The sequence below is a fragment of the Orcinus orca genome, chromosome 5 (genome assembly GCF_937001465.1).
Source record: "Orcinus orca chromosome 5, mOrcOrc1.1, whole genome shotgun sequence".
NCBI classification, from domain to species: Eukaryota; Metazoa; Chordata; class Mammalia; order Artiodactyla; family Delphinidae; genus Orcinus; species Orcinus orca.
The window spans coordinates 146,687,617-146,710,228 of NC_064563.1; the positions used below are offsets into that span (position 1 = coordinate 146,687,617).

The 22,612-nt window shown below is 59.9% G+C and overlaps 1 protein-coding gene and 1 long non-coding RNA gene across 5 annotated transcripts in view; one reads left to right on the top strand and one right to left on the bottom strand.

Moving 5' to 3' along the window:
* SIK1 (salt inducible kinase 1) overlaps positions 1-22,612 on the bottom strand; it is a 94,988-nt gene that overhangs the window by 10,414 nt on the left and 61,962 nt on the right. Inside the window, exons 2-3 of one of the 2 annotated variants that reach the window (XM_004264661.3) lie at positions 953-1,089; positions 373-543 (exon numbers count right to left, since the gene is read on the bottom strand). In XM_004264661.3, coding sequence (XP_004264709.1) covers positions 373-528 — 156 coding nt within the window. In that variant the 5' untranslated portion in view covers positions 529-543; positions 953-1,089. Of the gene's footprint in view, positions 1-372; positions 544-952; positions 1,110-22,612 lie in introns of those variants that run through there. The other variant, XM_033418408.2, reaches the window with a different exon arrangement.
* LOC117199300 (uncharacterized) lies at positions 1,251-7,260 on the top strand. 3 transcript variants are annotated; one of them, XR_004480511.2, is made up of 7 exons: positions 1,251-1,654; positions 2,665-2,696; positions 3,158-3,274; positions 3,762-3,940; positions 5,371-5,425; positions 5,820-5,979; positions 6,580-7,260. It is a non-coding gene; the product is annotated as an uncharacterized LOC117199300 (long non-coding RNA). The 3 variants fall into 3 exon arrangements; XR_007477612.1 differs by having other exon boundaries at positions 1,251-1,604; XR_004480510.2 differs by having other exon boundaries at positions 2,665-3,274.

Genomic DNA, 22,612 nt, shown 5'->3' on the forward strand with positions numbered 1-22,612 from the left:
ACGTCCCCAAAGGACACAAAAAGTTAGGGAGGAAAATAACGGAAGTAACCATTAATATTACTTAAAAAGCCAAAGATCAATAAATGTCCTAAGTGTCTGCAGGCTCACTTTTCAGGGCTCCAGCTGCGCTCCTAGGTTATTTGCTCATTACCCTATTTGCTGTCCCCCAATTTTTGTACAAATTATGCATAATCATAATATAAAGCATTTTTTTCCTTTTCCAAGCTAAAAACTGTCAGCGTTTAGACATTAGGACGAAGGACCCCACAAGCAGGGATTCCACCAGCTTCCCCTGCTCCGGGGAGGGGGGTGTCCACCCGCAGAGGGTGCACCCCCGGAGGGTCCACCCCGGGGTCCCGCCGCCCCACGCACCTGCGTTTTGGTAACTCGATGCCGGGCCAGCTTCACCACCGCGAAATTGCCCTTGCCCAGGGTCCGCTCGATGTCGTAAAAGCCCACCCGGAGAGGTTTCTGCTGTCCCTGGCCCGAGCCCGCGGGGGCCGCGCTCAACTCCGACATGATCACCATGGCTCCGGGCCGCACCTGCGGGCGGGGGGCGCGCTCAGCTCGGCGCCGGCCGGCCCGAGCCCAGGGCCCCCGGCCCGCCGGGCGCGCGGACCCGCTGCCACCCGCCCCCGCCGGCGACCGGCTCCACAGCGACCCCGGATTCCGGGAACCCCTTGGGACGTGCGCCCCGCTCCCACGCCCGCCGCCCGCGCTCGGCTCGGCTCGGGCTCCCGGTCCCAAGCCCTGCGGGGCGCGTGGATCGCCGCTCGCGCTCGGCTCCGTCCCGAAACCCGGACCCCCGCTCCCACGCCCCCCTACGCCGCCAGCCTCACCACAAAGCGGAGCCCGGTGGCGGCGCCCCGGCCCGCGACCCCCGCGCGCGCACCTGCGGGGCCGCGGAGTCCGCAGCCCCGAGCCCAACGGCGGCCGCCTGCCCGCGCCTCACCTCCACCGCCCTCGGAGCGCCGAGGTCGGGACGCCGCTCGCTCCGCAGCCCCCGCCGCCCGCTCGGCCGCTCGCGCTGCCCGGCCGCCCGCTGCTCGGCCGCCTGCCGCCCGGGCCGCGCCGCATGTCAGCTCTGAGCTGAGCGCCGGGCTCTCTGGCCGCACGCGCCGCCAGCCCCGCCCTCCGGCCCCGCCCCGGCCCGCCCGGCCCCGCCCCCACCACGCCCCCACGCCGCCGGCCCCGCCCACGCCGCCGCCGCCGGATTGATACATCCCCATTGACGTCCTTTTGACGCCGGAGCGACGCGCGGCCGAGCGCCAGGCGGAGGGAGAGCGCGAGATCGGGCCGTTGCCAAGAGACTGGCGGCTCTGACGCGCGCGCTGATGAGGCCGTCGCCACGGCGACCGCGGGGTGGTGACGTCAGGGACGCCGGCCGCCCGAGGCCCGCCCGCCAGCGCCCGCGTTCCCGCCGGCGCGCGCCCGCTACCGGACGCCGCGGGCGCTGCGGGCGGCTTAACCCTTCCGTCCCCGGGCGCAGCCTTCCCTCCTGCACACGCGCGCACGGCCGCTTTCGCCCAGGTCCCCGTCGTCTCGCACCCTGACAACAGGCTTGGTTCTAGCGCGGTTCCGAAACTCCCTGAAGTGCAGCACAGGTGCGGCTGCGTCCTCTTCAGCCTTCTACTCCAGGTTCCTCATTATCAGGGTACGGGTTTCATGTGTCCCCCAGTTTCCGTTGGAAGTGCTTGGCCTTGGCGCCTCTATTAGGAGAAGTACCAGGTGGGGCCCGGGAAACCTCACAGAGTCGCAGAATGGGCCATACGGGCTGCAGGTGACAGCAGGCCAGCTCCCACACCCCAAATTGGCCACCCAGGCCCAGAGGGGAGCTGCCACCCACCAGGGACCCTCCGGAGCGTGGCAGCTGCATGCATGGAGGACCTGGGCAGCCCACTTCGATTACTCTTGCCTCGTAGGAGCCTCAATTGTTTAGGAAGTTAGAAACGTCCACACAGGAAAGCTGGCCAGCATCTCTGTAACCTACGCCCGCGCGGGGCGTGGGGACGGCCCGAGTGCTGTGAGCCCCCAGGCCGGGGCGCAGGTAGTTCTGGGTCCTCACGCCTGGCCTGGCCCCGCCCCACCCAGGACGGGCCGCGGGAGGGGTCACGTCTGCGGTCAGAAGCCAGCAGGTGACTGGAGGCAGCTCTTTGCAGTGGAGCTCCTCACTGTGATGGAGAAAGGGCCCAGTGGGCTGATTTCCGGGGTGACCGGAGGTCTAGGTCCAGGTGGGAATGGACCCCACGCAGCAAGGCCTTCCGGTTCTTGGGACCAGAGTATTAGGAAACCCAGTTAGCAGCACCCTCACTAAAGGTCGCGCCTTTGACTCAACTCGTCCAGATGAGGAAAGCGCCCTGCCCCTTGGGTAGGGGGAGCGCCTCCCAAGAGGGCCAACAGGCGGGGTCAACAGTGGGCGAGGACCTCACCCCTGGCGAGGCTGGACACTGCAGTTCCCCCGTGGTCTCCGTTTCTTTTGTCCGCTGCCGGGTCCACCATGCTGTTTCCCCAGAGCTGCGGGGGCGTGAGGGGTGGGGACCTGTGCCCTCAGGACCGAGGTGCCCGCAGCCTGGTCCCCGCTCGAGAGGAGGGTATGAAAATGGCCGAGGGTGACAATTTCCACTGGCATCACCGCTCACTGCATGCTCCTTTATGCCTCACCAGCAAAGAAGATGTTTTCTAAGAGAAGACAGAGGGTATGGAGAATGGTATTTCTTAAATATTAGGAAGGCAGCACTTTTGAGATTTAAATTCTGCATCTAGCCTGCAATCATTTTTACCTCGTGTTAAATAAAAGTACCACGTCATAGGAGGGGCTGGGAGCGAGTTAAGTGAAATGGATACGGAACTTACACACCTTCTCGGGAGGCTGCCTGGCGAGGGCGCCTGGTGGAGCGGGGATGCCCTTCTACTGGTGACCGATTGCAGGCCTGGGCAAATATTTCCCATCACCCCCTCCCTGGGCAGTTGTGTGTGGGTTTAGTTTGTTCTGAAAGTCCTTTCAAGGACATAAGTAGTCCCAGAGCTTTCTTTAGTCTTTCAAAAGTGCCTTCGTTATCTGTCCCAAGTTTATCCATAGAGATTTTGGAGGAATATGTTTTACTTCCTTCAAGCTGAGTAGTTTACAACTGCTTTCCTCTCCTTCGGGGGGTCCCAGCACCCTGCTAATCTCTTCCTAGGAGAATGGCACGCAGAGTGAAGAGAGTAGGACCTGAATGCGCTCACCTGCTGTCCCTCGTTCTGTGACTTACGAGCTTTTCTCAGGCTCATCCATGTGACACCCAGCAAGCCGGCCCCTCCAGCCTCTCACACCCCCAGCCCCAGATCCAGCCAGAGTCTTCGGAAAGGTCGTAGATGTTTGCGAACGCCTGGCTGGCTGTTTGGAAACATTTTGTCAGTGTGGGATAGAAACTGCAGGCAGAAGAGCCGAAGCTGCCTCCCCAGAGCGGGTCCCTGGACCCAGGCTCATTTCACCCACTCCCAGCCCTTCCTGAGGGTCCCACCATCTGAACAGCCCTGCGCGGGCTGTGGCCATTCTCCAGCCCCTGGGTGGCGAGCCTGCTCTTTGGACAATGCAGGCAGGGCAGAGGAAAAGGCAGACCTCAGAAGGGCTGTCATCCCACAGTGGGGTTCCTCCCGGCACCCCTGTGAATTGGCTGCTACCGAGCCTGTTTCCCAGGGCTTTTAGTTGTTGCTTGTCTCCTCAGCCCCTGGAGGCTGTAATTCCTTCCAGAATGCTTGCTTTATTTTCATGTTTCTAGTCTTCCATGCTTTGTACACAATACGAGGAAAAGAAAACACTGAGTGTGTGCTCCTACAGGCGTAAGAAAGTGACCTGAGCAATTCTCCACCTAACCTAGTGGAAGGAAGACTCTCAAAGTCTGCAAGAATGGTACCATAGACATAGATATAGATATCACTGCAGATTCGGGAGAAAACAGTAAGTCAGGTTTCTTTTCCATTCGGAATTTCTTAAGCCTGTCTTAGAACTGCAGTGTTTCTGGAATTCATCTTACTGTTTCTAGATCTTGAGCCTGCAGACCCCATCAACAGGTCTCTTTAAACATTCACAGGTGTGCCCACCTTGTCCCCGGTGGGTGTCCTAAACCCGCTCCCCTCCATGACTAAAGGTGGGGGGACGCCAGCGTCCCTCCCCGGGTGGCTTTCCCCTGGTCACCGAGAGTACGACAAGGCACTTTTCTTTCTTGACACCCTTCTCCTAGGTACTGAAGGCCCTTGTCTGTCCTCCCGGCTCTGTTTCCCTTGGTTTTATGTGGTTCGTTGAGGGCGTTAGCCCAATGATCCAAGCCTCAGGGAAAACGGTCAGCCGCCAGCAGCGTCCATGGGCCCCAAGGGCGGCCCTGGTCCCTTCTGCTGCGTCTGTAGAGCCTGAGACACAGACACGCTTACAGACATGCGGGCACTGCGTCTGGGAGTTACGACCCCTGGCCTGGGGTCCAGGAGGCGGGAGGAGAACCCAGCTGTTCTCAGGCCAACTCAGCAGCTTGGGTGAAGCAGCCGTCCAACGCCGCCAAGCGTGTCAGCCTCCCACAGCTCCGCCTCCCACGCGTGGGATGCGTTTGCTCCGTGACTGCCGTGATCATGGCCGTATTCCTCAGTCCAGGCTGTCCGCAGGCTGGGAGAGAAGGAATCCTGGTGCTGGGGATGTTGGGCCTGGGCTGGAGGTGTCGGGGTTCTGGAGAGGCAGCCATGGGACGGGCAGGGCGGATTTCCAGCACTCTGGGCTTCATAGGCACAGAGGCCGGAGCTTCCTATTCACAGACCAGCTGGCCCCGGGACCCCAAGTTCTAGGCTTTCTCTTGCCCTCTCTGTTCCTGTCACCACTGAGGAACCGGTGTGCCTAATGGGCTGGTCACGGTTGATACTGCACCTGAGGCCTCGACAGGCCTTGGGGTGTCTGGCTCCCTGGCCCGTGTTCTGAGTCCTGTCCTAAGGGAGCCGGGGGTGGGCTGCAGGGGGCGAGGTAGGCAGCAGAGGGCCAGCAAGGGCCAGACGGAGGCATCGCGTTTACTGGGGGGGCTCGTGAGAAAAGCAACATCAAGGTTCCTGGCAGGGGTGGTCACGGGTTGTGACAGCACACCCACAGTACCCGCTGTCCTCTGGTGGCGGGAAGGGCATTCAGGAATGCCGGAGGTTCCCGCCGTCAGGAAGAGGAGCCCCACCCCTCCACGCTGCGGAGCAGAAGCCCCTGGGTGTGGGCCTCCTTCCTGCGGGGCCGCACAGAGCACCCCGACTTCTTCTGGGAGACGTCAGACTTCTAAGGGGTGGTTCAGCTACTTGTCTCTGGGGCCCCCACTGGCGTCAAGCACGCTGTACTGGCCTTTGTGTTACACTTCACTCATTCCCCAGATCCGTGAACTTCTACTCTTCGCAAGAACCGTGCTAGGCGCTGCCAGGAGCACAGGTGAGCTTTGTGACAGGCTGGTAGGGACCGCGGGAAGGGAAGGCCCAGGTCAGAGAGAGGCGAGGCGGCCAGGCATGCCAGGGCCAAGGGAGTCACCCACCAGCGCCCACCCAGGCCCGTGAAGCGCCTACCGTGTGCCCTGCGCTCCCTGGGGCTGTGAGCACAATGGGAGGAGAACAGACAAGATGCCTTCCCCCGAGGGCCACCATCCGGCTGAGGAGACAGACGATAAAGACCAGACGGGGGTTGGGGGGCTGGGGGGGGGCTGGGGGGGGATGGGTAAGAAGCTTTTGGAAGGCAGCCACTGGGAGGAGGAAAAGAAGCCAGAGTGATGGAACAGAGTGGTCTGGCCGGAAAGTGGCCGTACACGGGGGGCTCCTTCTGTTTCTGCCAGAGAGAAGGCAGAGGGTGTGGACCCAAGGGCGGGAGGCCGAGAGGACCAGCTGATGTGGGGAGGAGAGGAGACAGGAGATCCGGACCAGCTCCAAGACGGACGTGGCGGAAGTACTGGAATCGTTGAGGGTCCATTCACCAATGATCGCCCAAACAGTTGTGTGAGTTTTCTCTGGAGGTGCTCAGATGAGGACGGGTGTGGCGTAAGTGGGTATGTGGGCTTACCCGGGGTTGCGGCACTGCGGGGTGAAGATTATGATGGGGACAGAGGTGAGGATGAGGGGGAAAGGAGTTTGGGATGATGCCTGGCAGTGAGTCCGGTCTGGAGTGTGGCTTCCAAGCTGGGGAGGAGGGATGGGGACAGGAAGTGGGGGCGCATCCCTGGCGACAGGTCCTGACGGCTCTGAAAGTCTAAGCAGTTTGCCCATTCCGGACCTTGGGGGAGAAGTGAAGGATCCCCCCCGTTCCGGGAGCAGGTTCCCAGGGTGAGCCAAGAGAGGGATGGGCAGCGACGGAAAGGCCAGGGCCCCAGCTCTCCCTATGGCTTCCAGATGGATCCCCGGCAATTTCAGCGGCATCAAGTGAGAACCAGATCAAGGCTCCCTGAGCAGCCTGGTCTCTTCTGATAAAGACTTTGTTTTTTTCTAAATATAAACATCAATAGAAAACTCAGTAGGAAATTTAGAAAATACAGAAGTATGTAAAGACAGAACCGAAAAACACTGGCAATGCTGCTGACAGGTTGATATTTTTCCACGCAGTCTTTTTATAAAAGGATCGAGATCCTTCCGTGTATGATGCACCTCCTGCCTGTTTCACCAGCCCTGCGGAGGAAGCCTCTTGCCAGGTCATTAAACCACCATCAGAGTCACGCCTGGAATTCCACGATGGAGGAGGCTGTACCGTCCCCGATTTAACCCCCTGTTGTCCCCCTCCCCCATGCCAACATCTTGGTCACTCTGACAAGCCTTTCTGCTCACATTCTCCAGGAGACTTCCTTGGAGATGCCATGGCTGTCTGAGAGGCATCCGGGGTCCCGATTGGACACCTGGCCCAGCCTGCTCAGGACAGCACAGCCCCAGGGAGGAGGGTGGTACCTGGTGGCCAAGAGCAGACTCTCAGAAACCGAGGGCTCCCAGGCGGTCCTGGAGACCCGCAGGCTCAGGCCACCACAGCAGGGCTTGGGGGCTGTGGAAAAGGGAGAGGCCTCATCCCCCGGTTGCCAAGGCGACGCGGAAGCCTCTGATTGCCCAGGAGGACCCATGGCTCAGCATCGGGCTTTTTCAGTACAGCCTACAAAGGTGTTTTCGTTCATTCTGACCTGGTTTTCATGGATTTTGGTATTGTTGTGTTGTTTGTTTAAAAAGAAAACACATGGACTTACGTCATGAAGAGGCAAAGACGTCACTGGCATCAACTAATAAAAATGATCATAAACTCGTCCCCAGACTGAGCACCGGTAATGACAGCTGACAGGTCCCGTGTGACACCTAATGAGCCGTGCGAAGGCACAGGATGTGGACAAAGTGGGACGAGGTCCCGTGGCATTAGCACACCACTGTCAAGCTCGCATCTGCTTGGTGGTTCCCGCTAAACCAGAAAACCAAACTTTGGTGGGAAAAAAGCAAACTTTTCGTGTACGACAGAGCTCAGTCTAAAACCCCTCAGAACGGGTGAGAGTTTTCAATCGAGCAGAGCCTTTCAGGGTGCCTGGACCAGGAAGAAGGTCCAACCAGCACTGCCTCAGGGCCAGGAATCTCTGGGTCACCCCGAGGCCTCAAAGGAGGTTTCCAGAACCTTCTTCTCATAGATAAACCACAGACCAGAAGTCAGCAGGCAGGGTTTGAAGACCTGGGCCACCAGCATTGGAACCGCCTAAGTCTCAGATCCCCAAACCAGCTGGGTTTCCTTCCGTTTTCTCAGAATGGGTGTGCAGGTGCACGAGGATGCCATGGGCCACCTCCTGGTTTCCCTCGGCAACATCTGACAGCAGACATGGGATGGTCTATGATGATGTGAGGTATTGGGATCATGTAGAATCCGAAAGAAGCTTAAGCACCTAAAAAAACAGAGGAAGGGCTAGAGGCCTGGGCATTCCCAGCCCACTTCAGCATTTGTTCCCCTCGGACAGAGGGACTCCCAAGTGCTCTCAGGGCGAGTCCGCCTCTGTCCAGGCCTGCAGGTACACGCAGAGTCCTGGGCTGACTTGGGACCCGGTTGAAGCCTCTTTCCTTGTTGTCCATGGTGACACGCAGAGCTGGCTGCAGGACCGGGGACCAGTCAGCGTCACGGCATCAGGGCAGTGGCGGGAGCTGGGCTCTGTCAACTCTGACAATTTTATTTATCTTAATTTATTTATTTACTTTGGCCACACAGCGTGGCATGCGGGATCTTAGTTCCCTGACCAGGGATTGAACCCGGGCCCCCTGCAGTGGAAGTGTGGAGTCTTAACCACCGGACGGCCAGGGAAGTCCCAGCTTTGACAATTTTATATCTTGTTTTTTCTATTTATATAAAGGGAATTTCTCTGTGTCATTTTATTTAAAGACGTTATCTTCAGCGTTTAATATTCCATCATGTCTCATATTTATTTCACACTTCCATTTATTTAACATTTCACCTATTTTCAGACATGTGTTGTTTTTACACAAGCTATGTGGCTCCAAACAACAGAAGTCCATTCTCCCACAGTCTGGAGGCCAGCAGGCTGAGATCAAGGTGTGGGCAGGGCCGGGCTCCCTCCTGAGGCTCGAGGGGAGGGTCCTTCCCGCCTCTCCCAGCTCCTGTCAGCTCTCAGCAACGCTTGTCATTCCTTGGCTAGCCACAGGTTTTTCTCTTCTGCTTGGCGGCATCGTGACACCCGGAGAGCGTGGCCTGACAAAACCTTCTGATGTGACATTATTATACAATGATCCCGTAGAGCAAGGGTGCCACAGCAGTGACACAGCCCAAAGGCAGTGTTTGGCCTCCAGGAAAAAAAAAATCCACAAAGATAAATAAAAGAAAAATACGTGTAAGAAAGATGTAAAGGACTAAATATCCTTACTACGTAAAGAATTCTCAGAGTAAATAAGAAAAGCACTCACCCTACTAGGGGACTTTGATTTTGCCCACCCAGTGCCGCGTCTCCTCCATCTGCCACCCTTGTCCGTGAGATCTGAGGGAGGTGACCTCTACTTCCCCTCCAGAGGTGGAACTTGACACGCACCTGGCCGGCGAAGGGGCTCCTGGGGTCTCTGGCTGGAGCTACGGGGGGGAGAGGCAAGCTTTCCCCGCGGGCTGTGAAACTGGTAAGAGGTTAGCCATCGCTGCTGCAGTGGGGTGAGCGAGCTGCCTGAGAACAAAGCCACACGGCGGGGGGCGAGGGGGAGAGCTGAGATGCTGGTGAAAAGACGGAAGAGAGCAGAGAAGCGCCGACGAGGACCCGGGTCCAGCTCAGCCTGAACCCTGACGTGCCCTGAAGCCTTCACTGACGTCAACTACGGACTTTCTTTTTTAGCTTCAAGCAGTTCAAGTTGCATTTCTGTCATTCACAACCAAGGGAGCCTTGGCCGAGACCCATTAACAGAAAACAGAAGATCTGACTCGCAGAAGAAGTACAAAGGCCGATAAACACAAAAACAGAATCAGTCCGAGTAAGAACATTCCGGAACTGTGCCTTAAAACGAAGGCGCACTGTTGTACGAGTTGTGTACCCCCCAAAAGGCCTAACCGCCAGCACCTAAGAATGTCACCGCGTTTGGAATTAGGGTCGTTTCAGACAGAATTAGCTGAGATGAGGTCATCCTGGAATGGGTGGGCCCCTGACCCAATCTGACAGGTGTCCTTGTAAGAAGAGACACCTGGGGAAAGGGATGGGCGTGGTAGGTCTACACCAGCATCTCAGCCCTCCCCCTCGCCCCCCGCCGCGTGGCTTTGTTCTCAGGCAGCGCGCTCACCCCACTGCAGCAGCGATGGCTGACCTCTTACCAGTTTCACAGCCCACGGGGAAAGCTTGCCTCTCCCCCCCGTAGCTCCAGCCAGAGACCCCAGGAGCCCCTTCGCCGGCCAGGTGTGTGTCAAGTTCCACCTCTGGAGGGGAAGTAGAGGTCACCTCCCTCAGATCTCACGGACAAGGGTGGCAGATGGAGGAGACGCGGCACTGGGTGGGCACAATCAAAGTCCCCTAGTAGGGTGAGTGCTTTTCTTATTTACTCTGAGAATTCTTTACGTAGTAAGGACATTTAGTCCTTTACATCTTTCTTGCACGTATTTTTCTTTTATTTATCTTTGTGGATTTTCTTTCCTGGAGGCCTTTGGGCTGTGTCGCTGCCGTGGCACCCTTGCTCTACGGGATCATTGCATAACAATGTCACATCAGAGCGTTCTGTCAGGCACATTCTCCGGGCGTGACGATGCCACCAAGCAGAAGAGAAAAACCTGCGGCTAGTACGTCAGTAAATGAGTTGGCATCTGAAAGCTTATCTTCACGGTGCGGACGTCACAGGTGAAGGCTAAAGCAGTGAGACTGTGGCAGCACCTAGTGAAAGACCGGCTGTGCCCGTAAAAGTGACCGCGGTTGTGCAATAAAAGGCAGAGGGCACCAGGGCCCTGCTCCGGGTGTCGGCCTCCAGTGCTCCCTCGGCCTCGAAAATGTGATAAGGAATGTGACTTTGAACTCGTTAACCTGGGATCGGGCTTTGTACTGCAGGTGAGCGGAGCGGGTGCCCTGACCCTCCCAGAGGCTGCCCTGCCCGCCTGGGAGGAGCTCACAGGTGCCCCACCCCACCCAGAGAGGGGCCCCGGCCCCACCCTCTCTCCTCTTCTCCTTCCCAAGGTGTAGACCCTAAAGCACCAGGAGGACGTCCCTGTTAACACCGCTGCTTTTCCCCTTCACCATCGGGGGTCCCAGGTCACATCGTCACTATCTTTAAGTTCAAGGGCGACAGGACCACTAGGTTCCTGATAAGAGGGCTGTACAGCTGTGGGCCCGGGGAGGACACTGCTGGCGGGAAGGAGCATATGGGGGCCGGGCTTGCGGCAGGGAGAGCAGGGAGGGCTGTGGGATGGTCACGGGGTACCTGTGTCCCCCCCACCTGGGGAAGGCCTCCCTGGAGAGCGTGCAGGGTCCCGGGGGCCACCCCTCCACATGCAGACTGGCTCTGGCTACAGCGGCCCGAGCCCATCCCCGTCACAGCCCCCTGCCCAGGGCTGACAGAGCAGCACGAGGCGGGTGACTTGGAGGGGCCGTGGGGTGGGGGAGGGGGACAGGGTGTGAGCAATGAGGAGAGGGTCACGTTAGATGCGAGCACCCCCCAAAAAGCAGACACTGTGTTAGTCAGGGTTCTCGGGAGAAACAGACCAATAGGTAGGCAGGTAGACAGACAGACAGATCTGCTCTGAGGAGTTGGCTTCCAACCTCAGGCTGGGGGCCCAGGAGAGCCTGCAGTGCAGTTCAGCCCAAGCGTGAAGGCCTGAGAGCCAGGAGCCCTGGTATCTGAGTCCCGCTCTGAGCCCAAGGGCGGGAGAAGGTGGGACTTCCCAACTCAGCGTCGGGCTTGGCCACCGTCATGAGTAGCCCAGGGCCAGCTGCCTGGATGGGGCTGGGACCAGGGAGCTGGGAAGGGCCGGGGGAGAGGCGGTCACACAGAGGCCGCCCACACACACACCCTGACCCCTCCTACTGCCCCTCCAGGGCTGCTTTGGGGGGTCACCAATTTCTGGGGGGGCGGGGCCGGGCATTACGGGGAGCAGGGAGGCTCACCCGCACCGTGTGGTTTATCCTGGGGCCTGCACCCGGGGAGGGAGGGACTGAGGGTCACAGAGCAGCTATGCGGGGTGCCCACGTTCGGGACTTGGGGACAATCCTGCCTTCCTGGAATTCTACTATATTCAGTACACGTGATTTAATTTTCTTCCTTTATAGGCTTTTCAGGTAACTTCACAAATCGGAAAAACCGATTGCAGCCCTTTGCGGTCAAGCTGGTGGACACAGACCCAGCACCTCGGCCCCAGCACACGCTCACACCCTTCCCCGCCCGCGCGCACACACACGCACCTCCACGCACAGGTACACGTGGGCTCCTCCCCTGCCCCTCCCCCTCCCCCTGCATGGCCGCGCCCGGGCCTCGCTTCCCACTTCGCGCCCGGCCAGCTCCCGGCCGGCGTGACACAAGTGGTGCTCGCGTACACTCCGCTGGGCCCCGTGTAAACACTCCTGCTGCAATGCGTACAGAAGGCCACCCCTCGGGCCTGCTGGACGTGCTTCCTGCCAGGAAGGCCGTGGACCTGGGGCCCATTAGGACGAGGTCAGCCAACTTACCAGCCTTCAGCCAGCTGGCCGGGCCCACACTGTGCCCTGGCTGCAGGAAGGGGGCGAGGCCTGGGCCCCGCAGGGGGGGTCTTGGCCTTGCAGGTGGAGAAGGGCCCTCGGGGAGCACAGCAGGCCGGCCCAGGCCCAGAGACACTCCCACGGCAGACAAGGGACACGAGCGCCCAGGAGGGAGACGCGGGGTGGCCTCGGCAGGCGGGCAGGCTGGGCTCAGGGGGCAGGTCTGCGGGGCCCAGGCTGGAGGTGGGAGGAGAAACGGGGCCTGAGAGCCAACAGGAAGTAGGTCGGGGGTGAAAGGAGGGGCCAGAGGGGCCTCTTGCCCGGGCCTCCCCAGCGGAGCCCCGACCCGACCGTCTCCCTGGACCCACTGCGCGTCTGCAGCACAAAAAGCGGTGGTGCAGCCGGCGAGGTTTCTTTTAAATCGACCCTAAATCGTGGGATGGCTGCGCAGCCGCCATGTGTGTGCCGGCACCTCCCCTCGTGCAGAGGACCACGCGGGAGCCCGCGGACTCAGAAGATGGTCCGCGAGGGGACGAGGAGCGAGGGGAGGGCATCGGGGGGCCGGACGCCCAGCGTCCCCGGGGGGCGGCAAGGCAGGGTTCCGCCGGGGACGCCCATCTGCGGGGCAGCCACTGAGACGCAAGGCCCGCTGGGTCCCAGCCCGTCGGGCCCTTGTCCAGGCTCCAGTGGAGGACCACCCGCTCTTAGAGCTCCCGCTGCGCCCCACAGCCCGCCGTGGCCTGGCACTGCTCAGTTTCCTGGGAGCTGCAGGCCGGCTGCTTCTCCCGGGGTCGCTCAGTTCGTGCTCTTCTTAACGCAGGGACGGACGGCCCTGGCTCTGACCTTGTCCCAGCTCTGGAGGCGCTCACCACGCCCTCCCGAACGGGGGCCTGGAACCAGAGTCGGGAGAGCGAGTCCCTGGCTCCAGGCGAAGGGGACGGCAGACTGTGGCTCACCGCAGGCTTAGGGGCCATGCCCTTCCGCCCCTGCCTGAGGGCGTTCTCGGGGTATGGCCGTGTTCCTCTGAAAGCCCAAGAGCAAAGTTCAACCCACAGGGCTGGGAGCTGCTGGATAGACACTGGCTTCCTCGCCCAGAGGCACGCCAGAGGCCACCACTTACTAGCATCTTCCCTCCCCCTCCCACCTCCTCACTGGGCTTCCTGGGGTCGCCTCCACGTAAACGACCTTCACCCAAATCCTTCCGTCAGGTCAGCCCTTGGAGGAACTTGAGTTTGGACCAGGGTGACGCTCTGCGCAAGCTCAGGGGCCCAGGGTGGGCGAGCCAGCGTGCAGAGTGAAGGCTGGGTTCTCTGCTTGCTTGGCTCGGCGGTGAGGAAACAGCAAGGAGGGCTTACTCAGAGCCGGTGGGCGGGGAGGCGGTGGGGGGGGGGTGCAGAGGCACAGTGAGTCCTTTATCCACAGACGTCGGCGCTGCGTCACAGCCGAGCCTCCTGACGCCCTGGGACATCACCCTGTGTTTGCTCCTTTCCTTTCTCGGCGCTGAGCCCGAGAGCCCGAGAATCCCCTCCGTACTCAGATGGGGGTTGGAAATAACCTCAGCTGCAGCTAATGGCTGATTTAATCAGGGAAAGAAGTAGAACCTATCAGAACACTCCTGGTAATGATTACTCACCTGCAGGTGAAAGCGGCTTTGACCTTGTGGGAGCTCCACCAAGGGCATCTCCACCCGAGAGTCACTGGGTACCCTGCCTGAGCCTCAGCCTGGGCCCAGCAGAGCACACTCAGAAAATCCAGAGAGCGTGCAGGCGCCTCCCCCAGTGCGACCATCCAGAGGCTTCCCTGGGGAACCGACTTTAGGAACTGATGTATTTAAAATGCAAATTGAAATAAAATGCAAGTTACTGAGAAATGGTTTTCTTAGCATAGTGGTTCCCCAAAGGATTCCTTGAGCCGTGGGATTTGGGGGGTGTTTCTCACTGCAGCATAACTGAGGGCATCCTGAGGACTGAGGGTCCTCTGCTAAAAATGGGGTGACACGCTGGCCCTCCCACCTCGCCAGGGTGATTGGAGGACCACATCCAAGGAGGACGCCGTTGTAACCACAATGCGCTGTGATGGATGTGTCAGGGTCCTGGGGCCGCCACCACAAGCACAACAGACCAGGTGGCTCGGACAGCAGAAGCTTATCTACCTTCTCACAGTCCCGAGGACAGAAGCCCGGGATGCAGGTGTGGGCAGAGCTGCTTCTCCTGGTGTCCTCACGTGGCTGTCCCTCTGTGCGTGTCTATGTCCTAATCTCCCCTTCTCACAAGGACACCTGTCAGGTTGGATTAGGGCCACCCCAGTGACCTCATTTAACCGTAAGCCCCCCTCTAAAGGCTGCATCTCCAAGTACAGCCGTGTCCTGTGGAGCTGGGAGTTAGGGCTCCAACACGTGAATGCAGGGGGACATGTGCCCACGACAGTGGCATACAGGCAGAGGGCCTTCAACAGGGCGGCTGCTGGAAACGGACTCTTCTGTCGCTTGAAAATCACGCTGTGTCTTGTCTGAAGTGAAAAGGGGAGACTCAGCCCTGCTCCTCGGGACCACAGCCTCAGCGAGCACAGGAGAAACCGGTGCTCAGCTCCCGGCCCCTCGGGGTCTGATTACACGCAGCTCCGGTTGTGGGCCCATGTCCCGCAGCACGTGCAGTGGCCGCACACCGTTGTCCCCACGAGCCGCTCAGTCATCGCTCTCGCCGGTGGGGCAGAGGACGGGGCTGGAACCCCGCGAGGAGCACGGAGCCCGCGCCCCAGGCCCCTCAAAGCACCACAAGGGATGTGCTGCATCTCTCAGAAAGGCCTGCTCTGACTGCTGCAAAGCCGCGTCCCTCAGCTCCCATGGCTCTAACGAGGGTCCCGCCAAGCTGGCTGCAGCCACAGCAGAGCCAGTTCGCTGAGCTTGTTTTCAGGTCCAAATTAGAGACAGATACACCTTGCAGCATCTGCTCGGGTGCCCCTCGCTTCCCCTTCTACCCAGACCCTCCCTCTGAAAAGGAAAACTCAGGCAGCGGCAGTCCTCGGGCCCCGAGAGTGTGGTGGGGACGCAGCGTGGTTCACGGAGCCCCCGGAGGTGGCATGTGTCAGCCCCTGGGGCTCCCTCCACCTGCATCCCCGCTGCTGAGCAGGAGAGAGGCGCCTGGGGGTGTCCAGGCCCAGGCAAGCTCCCCGCGGTTCCCAGGGCTGTGTGTCGATTCTGAAAGTTGTTCTTTCCGCTCAAGGACGGTCTGTGGGATGAGTCAGTGGAGGACAGTGTGGGGCCTCGGGGCCGGGGTGGCCAGGCCTGGTGGGAGCCCAAGCGGTCACGGGGAGTTCCCCTGAGGTGGGCCTGCGGTCCCCGCCTCCTCCAGACTCCGGCCCGCTACCCCGAGCCGGCTCTGTCTGCACGGAGGTTAGGAAGAGCTCCAAGTCCCACTTCGAGGGACGCGGGCAGCACTGAGAGGACACGCTCGCTGCATTTCCAGAAAGTTCTTTCCAGGTGCAGAGTGATGTGTCAACCCTGTGGATTTGCTCTGACTCTATGAGTTTTCTCATTGATTACATGGCAGTCGGGGGCTAACGTCAGCAAGGCCCCTCAGATTTGATGGAAGGAATCCGGTTGACTCTTTCCTCCTGTGCTGTTCCCTACCCCAAATCTGAAACATGACCAAGGCAGAACCAGGCCCGGGTTCTGCACGGAACGTCCTCTCAACACGACCCTCCTGCCCTGGGCTGCGCAAGCCCGAGGCCAGGCCTGGACCTGGCCGTGGTCAGGACGCAGGGCACAGGGAAGCAGCCCGGTGTATCCCAGGGAGGCTCAGGGTGGTCCAGGTAGCCCACTGTGACCCAGGGTGACCCAGGGTGGCTCAAGGTGGCTGAGGGCGGGCTGCTGTGGACCAGGGCAACCCAGGGTAGCTCAGGGTGGTCTGGTGTGCCCAGGGTGGCCCAGATGGGCCTGACTCAGCGCTGCCCCTCACTCAGGGCTGCCCCTCCTGCAGGCTCAGTCTACGCCTCTCCCCTTGTCCCGGGCAGCCCTGGTCCACACTCTGGCCTTGGTGCAGGCAGGTGGCCATGAGCCCTGTCACCTGCGCTCCCAGCCTCCCCTGCGCCGCGGGGTCCTGACCTGCGGGAGCGCCCAGCGGACAGCCGGCACTTACTACCCAGCTCAGGGCCCAGCACTCCAGCCCATCTGCACCTCATTCACCCCACAAACCCGAGGGCTCTCACTGTCATTTCTACTTTGCAGATGAGGAAACAGAGGCTCAGAGCGGCCCGGGAATTTGCCTGCAGCTGAGGTGAAGCCGGGGTTCACACCCATGATGGCATCTGACTGCGGCCCACACACCGCCGACAGCTTCCAGGCATGGCCGTCTGTCTCTCAGACACCCTCCATCAGAGGGCATGGTGGTGGCACGGGACCACTCTTCTCTGAAACCTGCTCCAGAGCTGAAATAATGATGGCAAACACCAGAGACAGACTCAGACAAGACCTGTCGGCCGTTACTGCCCTCGGGCTGGCGGTCAGGGGCTCTGCCGGGTCAGCCCACCGGGATCCAGGCCGGGGCCCGCCACTGACCCCCATGCACGTCCCCACCCACACATGTCCCTCCCCACGGCCCAGCTTCCTCGTTCGCTGCAGAGTCCCCAGGCCCCTCCAGCCCCGGCATCCTGAGCCCTCAGGAGTCCCAGCTCTGCCCGCAGGAGCCAGAGAGGGGCCTGACGGAGAATGGAGGGACTGACCGTCAGCCAGGAGGCTGGTGGGACCCATGGGGCGTGGCCCCAAACTCTGGGGAGGCCCAGTGGGGCCTAAGGCCCCTGAGGTGGGTTTCTCTGTGTCCCTCATGTCCCAGACAGGTTGGCCGTGGGGCCTGACCCCGCCCACCAAGAACCTCCTCATCAAAGATGCACCAGAGCCCTGTGGGGGCAGGAACGAGCCAGATGGGCCCCAGCTGAGTGCCATGCGGGGCACCGGGGACAGGGGTGAGGTCCTTCCAAGACGTGAAGGCACAGGTCAGCAGGCGGCTTGGAAATGCGACTCCGCTCCCCCCACCCCCCCCCCACCCCCCCACCCCGAGCAGGGCAACGGGGACCGGCCCTCCTGTGACTCTTGCTGGAAAACAAAATGCAACAGAATTTGAAGATCTCATTGGCTTTGTTCAAGGATTCAGGGATCAGCATCCCATCTAGTAAACGGAAGGGCTTGAGGGGCTGTACAGAGTGGAAGGTTGTATAGGCAGAAGGAGGGCGGAGCAAGAAGGAATTCATAAAAGGAAAGAAAGCACAGTTTCAGGCCAGGCCCCAGTCTGCTGCGACCCTGCCAACCAGCCCATCCTCAGCCCGCTGAACTGCCTGGCCTGCTCCTCCCATTTCCCACCCCCGCTTCCTGACCGGCCCTGGTGCTTCCCCACCAGGCCCTGCGTGGTGTGCCACGCCCCCTTGTCTTGGGATCCATGAGAAACAAAGTTTCTAATAGCACCTGGCCCCTGATGAGTTGGCCTCGCTATACCAGAGAATAATGAAACCTTCCTATAAAAACACCTCCTGTGCTGCCCTGGTGGCGCAGTGGTTGAGAGTCCGCCTGCCGAGGCAGGGGACACGGGTTCGTGCCCCGGTCCGGGAGGATCCCACATGACGCGGAGCGGCTGGGCCCGTGAGCCATGGCCACTGAGCCTGCGCATCCGGAGCCTGTGCTCCGCAACGGGAGAGGCCGCAACAGTGAGAGGCCAGCATACCGCAAAAAAACAAACAAACAAAAAAACAAAACCAAAAAACACCTCCTGCACAGGCCTGGTGACTTCCTACACGAGGGGCAGCCTTCCCCATTGACTGACCTGCTCAACCCTTGGCCCCGATGGGCAGAGGTGTGAGCTGCGTGGCCCCAGAGGCCCCTGCAGGTGGGGATCTGGTGCCCTTGCTGGCCCCCCTGCCCCTGGGCCCCACTGCCCACGTACCACCTCGTTGGGGGGAAGGCTCGGTTTTGCCTACAGCAGCTGAGGCAAAACCAGGGGTCTCGAGGAGGCAGCTTGGGGTGTCCACAGAGAGGAGCCGGCCATGGGCAGGGGACTGCTTCATGAATACCCCTCAGGTCTGCTCACATCCCTGGAGCCCCCGCCTGAGCAGCCCTAGATACTGCAGAGGGAAGGGGAGCCCCAGGACCGGCCCCTGGACCAGCAGGACTCGGGCACATCATTTGTGCCAGCCCGGCCTCCTTCATGCTTGTGGTCGGAACCTCCGTCTGGGTTGGGGCGTTGGCGCTTCTTCATTTCCACCCTCCTTCCAGGGCTCACATCCTACCTCTGCTTCTATTCCGACACATGCTGCTGGAGCGGCTGCCGAAGCCACACAACCAACGCTTCCGTTGTCCACGATGCTGTAATCCCTTCGGAATAGGCCGCCCCTGGGCCAAGCAGGCCTGCCAGGCCTGAGCATCCCCACCTGCCATTCTCCCGCCCCCTCCACCCCCGGCAGTCGGTGACTCAGGAGCACTAATCCCCGCAGAGACTTGGTTCTCTGCCGGGGCTGGAATCCAGCCGCTGCATCTTCAGATTCCATGTCGCTGGAACCGCCTCCGCTTGCAGGCTGCTTCCCTCCTCCCTCCCTGACCTCCAGGGTCCTCGATGCCCTGGTCAGGGGCAGACTCTGTTGCCTCTGGGAATCCCCAGGGCTGAAAAGGATTCTGCCCCCCGCCTCCCTGCCTGCTCCCACTGGCTGTTCCCCACCACACTGCCCAGCAGACACTTGGGGACCGTCTCCTGGGATGTGCCCAACAGGGAGAGCAGTAATGACCAATGGAAACTACAGGAAGCCCAGGCCTCCGCTGCCCAAGTGAGGCTGCTCCCGGGGGAGATGGCGTCATCCCTCTGCTCAGGGCTCCTTGGGGCAGGACAAGGATGGGGTGTCTCCTTTCCAGAAAAACAGACCTGGGCTCTCCCTTTCTAAGGGTTTTCCAAAATCCTCAGGAGCAAAGATGGTCCTGCTGTGGAGCAGAGGGCTCCGGCAGGAGGGGTCCAGATTCCCAGCCAGAGACACAGTGGGTCACGACAGTGTCCACAGCGAATGCCTGACCCCAGCAGAGAAGAGGTCATCCCAGCCCAGCCAGGGCCCGGTCAATGTTTGAGCAAACAGACCTCAGAAGGGGCAGTGCTGGAAACGGGCTGGGGCAGACCAGGCTCTGCCCTGCTGGTGCCTTCCTGGACGGCCTGGCAAGACGCCCCTTTGCCAAGCTCGGAGGGAAGGATGGAGGGAGGGAGGGCCACTGGCACCCTTCTGAGCGGAGGTGTTCCCTCCCCAGAACCTGACCCCTGGGGGGCTCTGGGCAGAGCCTGGTTGCATGGTCAGCTGGTTCAGGGTTGGATCCTGACAGGGCCCCTGGGTAGGAGGCCCTGCAGCCTGGGAACCCTCGCTGTCAGTTACTGGGAGAGCACGCCCTGACCTCCTCATCCTCCGGGTGCCCGAGATTTTGGGCTTTATGCAAATTGAAGCCCATGTCATGAAGCCTCCCGCAATTAGCTCTTTTTCACTCCATACAAGCAGACCTGGAAATACTGAGGGTTTGGCTTCAGACAACCACAATGAAGCGAGTCACACGAAGTTTTTGTTTTGCGTCTGTTTACACCATATTGCAGTTTATTCAATGTGAAAGAGCATTATGTCTAAAAAAAGTGCACACCTTAAATGAAAAATACCTTCTTGCTAAACAATGCTGACCAGTATCTGAGCCTTCAGCCAGCCATAACCTTTTTGCAACAGTCACATCAAAGGTCACTGATCGCAGAGCGCCGTAACAAATGTAATAATAATGAAAAAGCCTGAAATATTGTGAGAATCATCAAAGTGTGACCCAGAGATGTGAAGTAAGCAAACGCTGTTGGGAAAATGGTGCCAATCGACTTGCTCAACTCAGGGTTGCCACAGACCTTCTATTTGTAAAAAAACACAAAAACCAAAACAACCCACAGTACCTACGAATCACAACAAAGCAAAACGAGGTATGGCCGTACTGTGTTTCTAAGATGACCCACATTGTTGCATGTAACTGGGGGCATTCTTTTTCAGTGCTGTGTACTATTCTACTATCACACGATCGCATACGGCATCATCGGAGATGAGCAGCGGGTCTGGACGTGGCCGGGCGGTCCTCCTCCCTTGAGGCTGTGAAATGGGCATGGGGGTGCTCAGAGGCTCAGGCCTGGTGCCTGGACCTCTCCAGCCATCCAGAGAAGGGCCCACTATTATTGGTCAACCCACTGAAGACCGACGCTTTTGCAAAACACGGTAAAAAGGAATGCCTAGAAAATTGAAATAAAGAAGCCAAGGGATACAAACTGCAAGGCCAGTGTTCTTTCTGCTGTGTCCACAGCCGTGGAGCCACCTGTGGGATGGTCATCAACGTCTGCGAGCATTGCTGGCATTGCTGCCGGTCCTGCTGTGGAGCAGTGACAAGCGGTTCTCAGGCTTGGAGGCCACCTTTGCACAGCTGTGCTGCCCGGGCACGGCTGGAAGTCCGCTGCCCACAGCCCAGCCTCATCTGTGAGGGAGGAGACAAGCCAGCACCGGCTCCGGCTTCCAGAGCTCCATGGCACCCACATCTGTGTGTGTTGCTGCGGTTCCTCGGGGGTGGGGAGCTGGGGAGGGCGTGAGCCGAGGGGCCGGGCCTGCCACGCCCTCCGCGCCCAGACATCAGGAACTGGCACCTGGGGCTGGCTCCAGACCACCAATGGTGTGCTGTTCGGGGTGTATCATTTTGGGGGTTGAGTTTTTTCAAATCACATACAGTAGTGGGTTGAACAGTGTGCCCCTCACATTCATGTTAACTCGGAACTCTAGAATGCAGCCTTATTTGGAAATGACATCTTTGCAGGTGTCACCAAGCTGAGATGAGGTCATCCTCGAGTAGGGTGGGCCCTACTCCAACGACTGGTGTTCTTACAGGAAGAGGGAAATTTGGACACAGAGGAGAAGCCACGTCACGACGGACGCAGGGATTGGAGGGACGCAGCCACGAGCCAACGAACCCCGAGGATGGCCGGCAACACCAGAAGCTGGACGGGGCAGGAAGGATCCTCCCCTTGCGGCTTTGAAGAAAGCACGGCTCTGCCCACACCTTGATTTCAGACTTGCAGCCCCCAGAACTGGGAGAGAGAGAATGCTTTCTCGTGCTTTAAGTCTTCAGTTTGTGGTACTTGTTACAACGGCCCTGTGAGACTCACACACAAACACTTGGCTGTCGGGAAGCATCCCGTCCGCGGTGGTTTCTGCATCTTCCGAGCTCCTCTGAGGCCCTCTTGGCACGTGGCCACCACTCACTGGAGCTGACGGTGTGCGGCTGCCACCTTCGTGGGGAACCCACACTGTCCCCAAAGTCTTCCCCCTCCGGACACCCGGCCACTCGGGCACTACTGCCTGCAAGGCCCAGGCCCGGGTCTGGCCACCCCCTCCTGACCACAGGTGACCCCGGAGGGAGGGTGGGGGGCCGCTCTGGGGCTCGGCCCCTCCCTGCTCTGGCCATGCAGGAATACCACCTGCAGGCCAGCCGCCCCGCACCGAAGGAACGCTCTGGAAAACCTCGCCACCAAGCTCCTCTTACGCCTGAGGATGGGTGGTCGATGATTTCCAACAAGACGACATTCCCACAAACCCGCCAGACAGGCTGAAATTCAAAAGGCTGACAGTACCAAGTGGTGTTGCTCAAAGCCCCTCATCCTGCTGCGGTGTGGGGTGGTGAACGGACTCCCCACTTGAGACAGGCACCCCAAGACCCAGGGATCCCACTAATTACACAGCCAGCGGACACCAGTGTGACGTCCTAAACGGCACGTGCAGGAGCATTCAGGGTAGCCTTGGTCCCCCAGGCTTATTCACAAACGGGGACCCCCCCGCACACCCCCGCGCTGACAGAGGGAGAAAGGCGTGGCAGTCTGGTCACCGGCGATACAGCCGCTGCCCAGGGCTGCGCGGAGTGTGTGAGCGGTCACGGTGCTGCGGGAAGGAGTGCTTCTTTGTGTGAAGTTCAAGAAGGGGAGGACGGGGCCTGATGGAGGTCAGAGGTAAGGAGAGCGGTTATCCCTGGGGGTAGTGACTGGGAGGGGACACGGCAGCACGAGGGGCTCTCAGGGGGTGCTGGGAGTGCTCTCGATGTCAACCCCGTCACAGGGACGGTGCTTACATACGTGTAGACACATGAAATGCATGAGCTGGGCCCTTAGGATTGTGCCTCTTCTGGTATGTAAGTCACACCTCGATTTCAAAACGCGTCTTTTAAAAAGTCATCCTAGGAGTGTGCTTTTGCCAGAGTGAGAACCTACCTGGAAGACCGCTGGCGTGGAGCTGGGGGGCAGAGTCTCCAGGACCTGCCAGGGAGCCCCCTGGTCTTACTCTGGGATTCTCTCTGAGAGACTTAAGTGAGCAAGTGGGTGTCGGGGGGATGGAGCCCTGGCGGCCTTGCTTCTGAGCCTCCCCTTCGGCGCCACTGAAGCAGGGGCAGAGCTGGCCTGCCCCGTGTGACA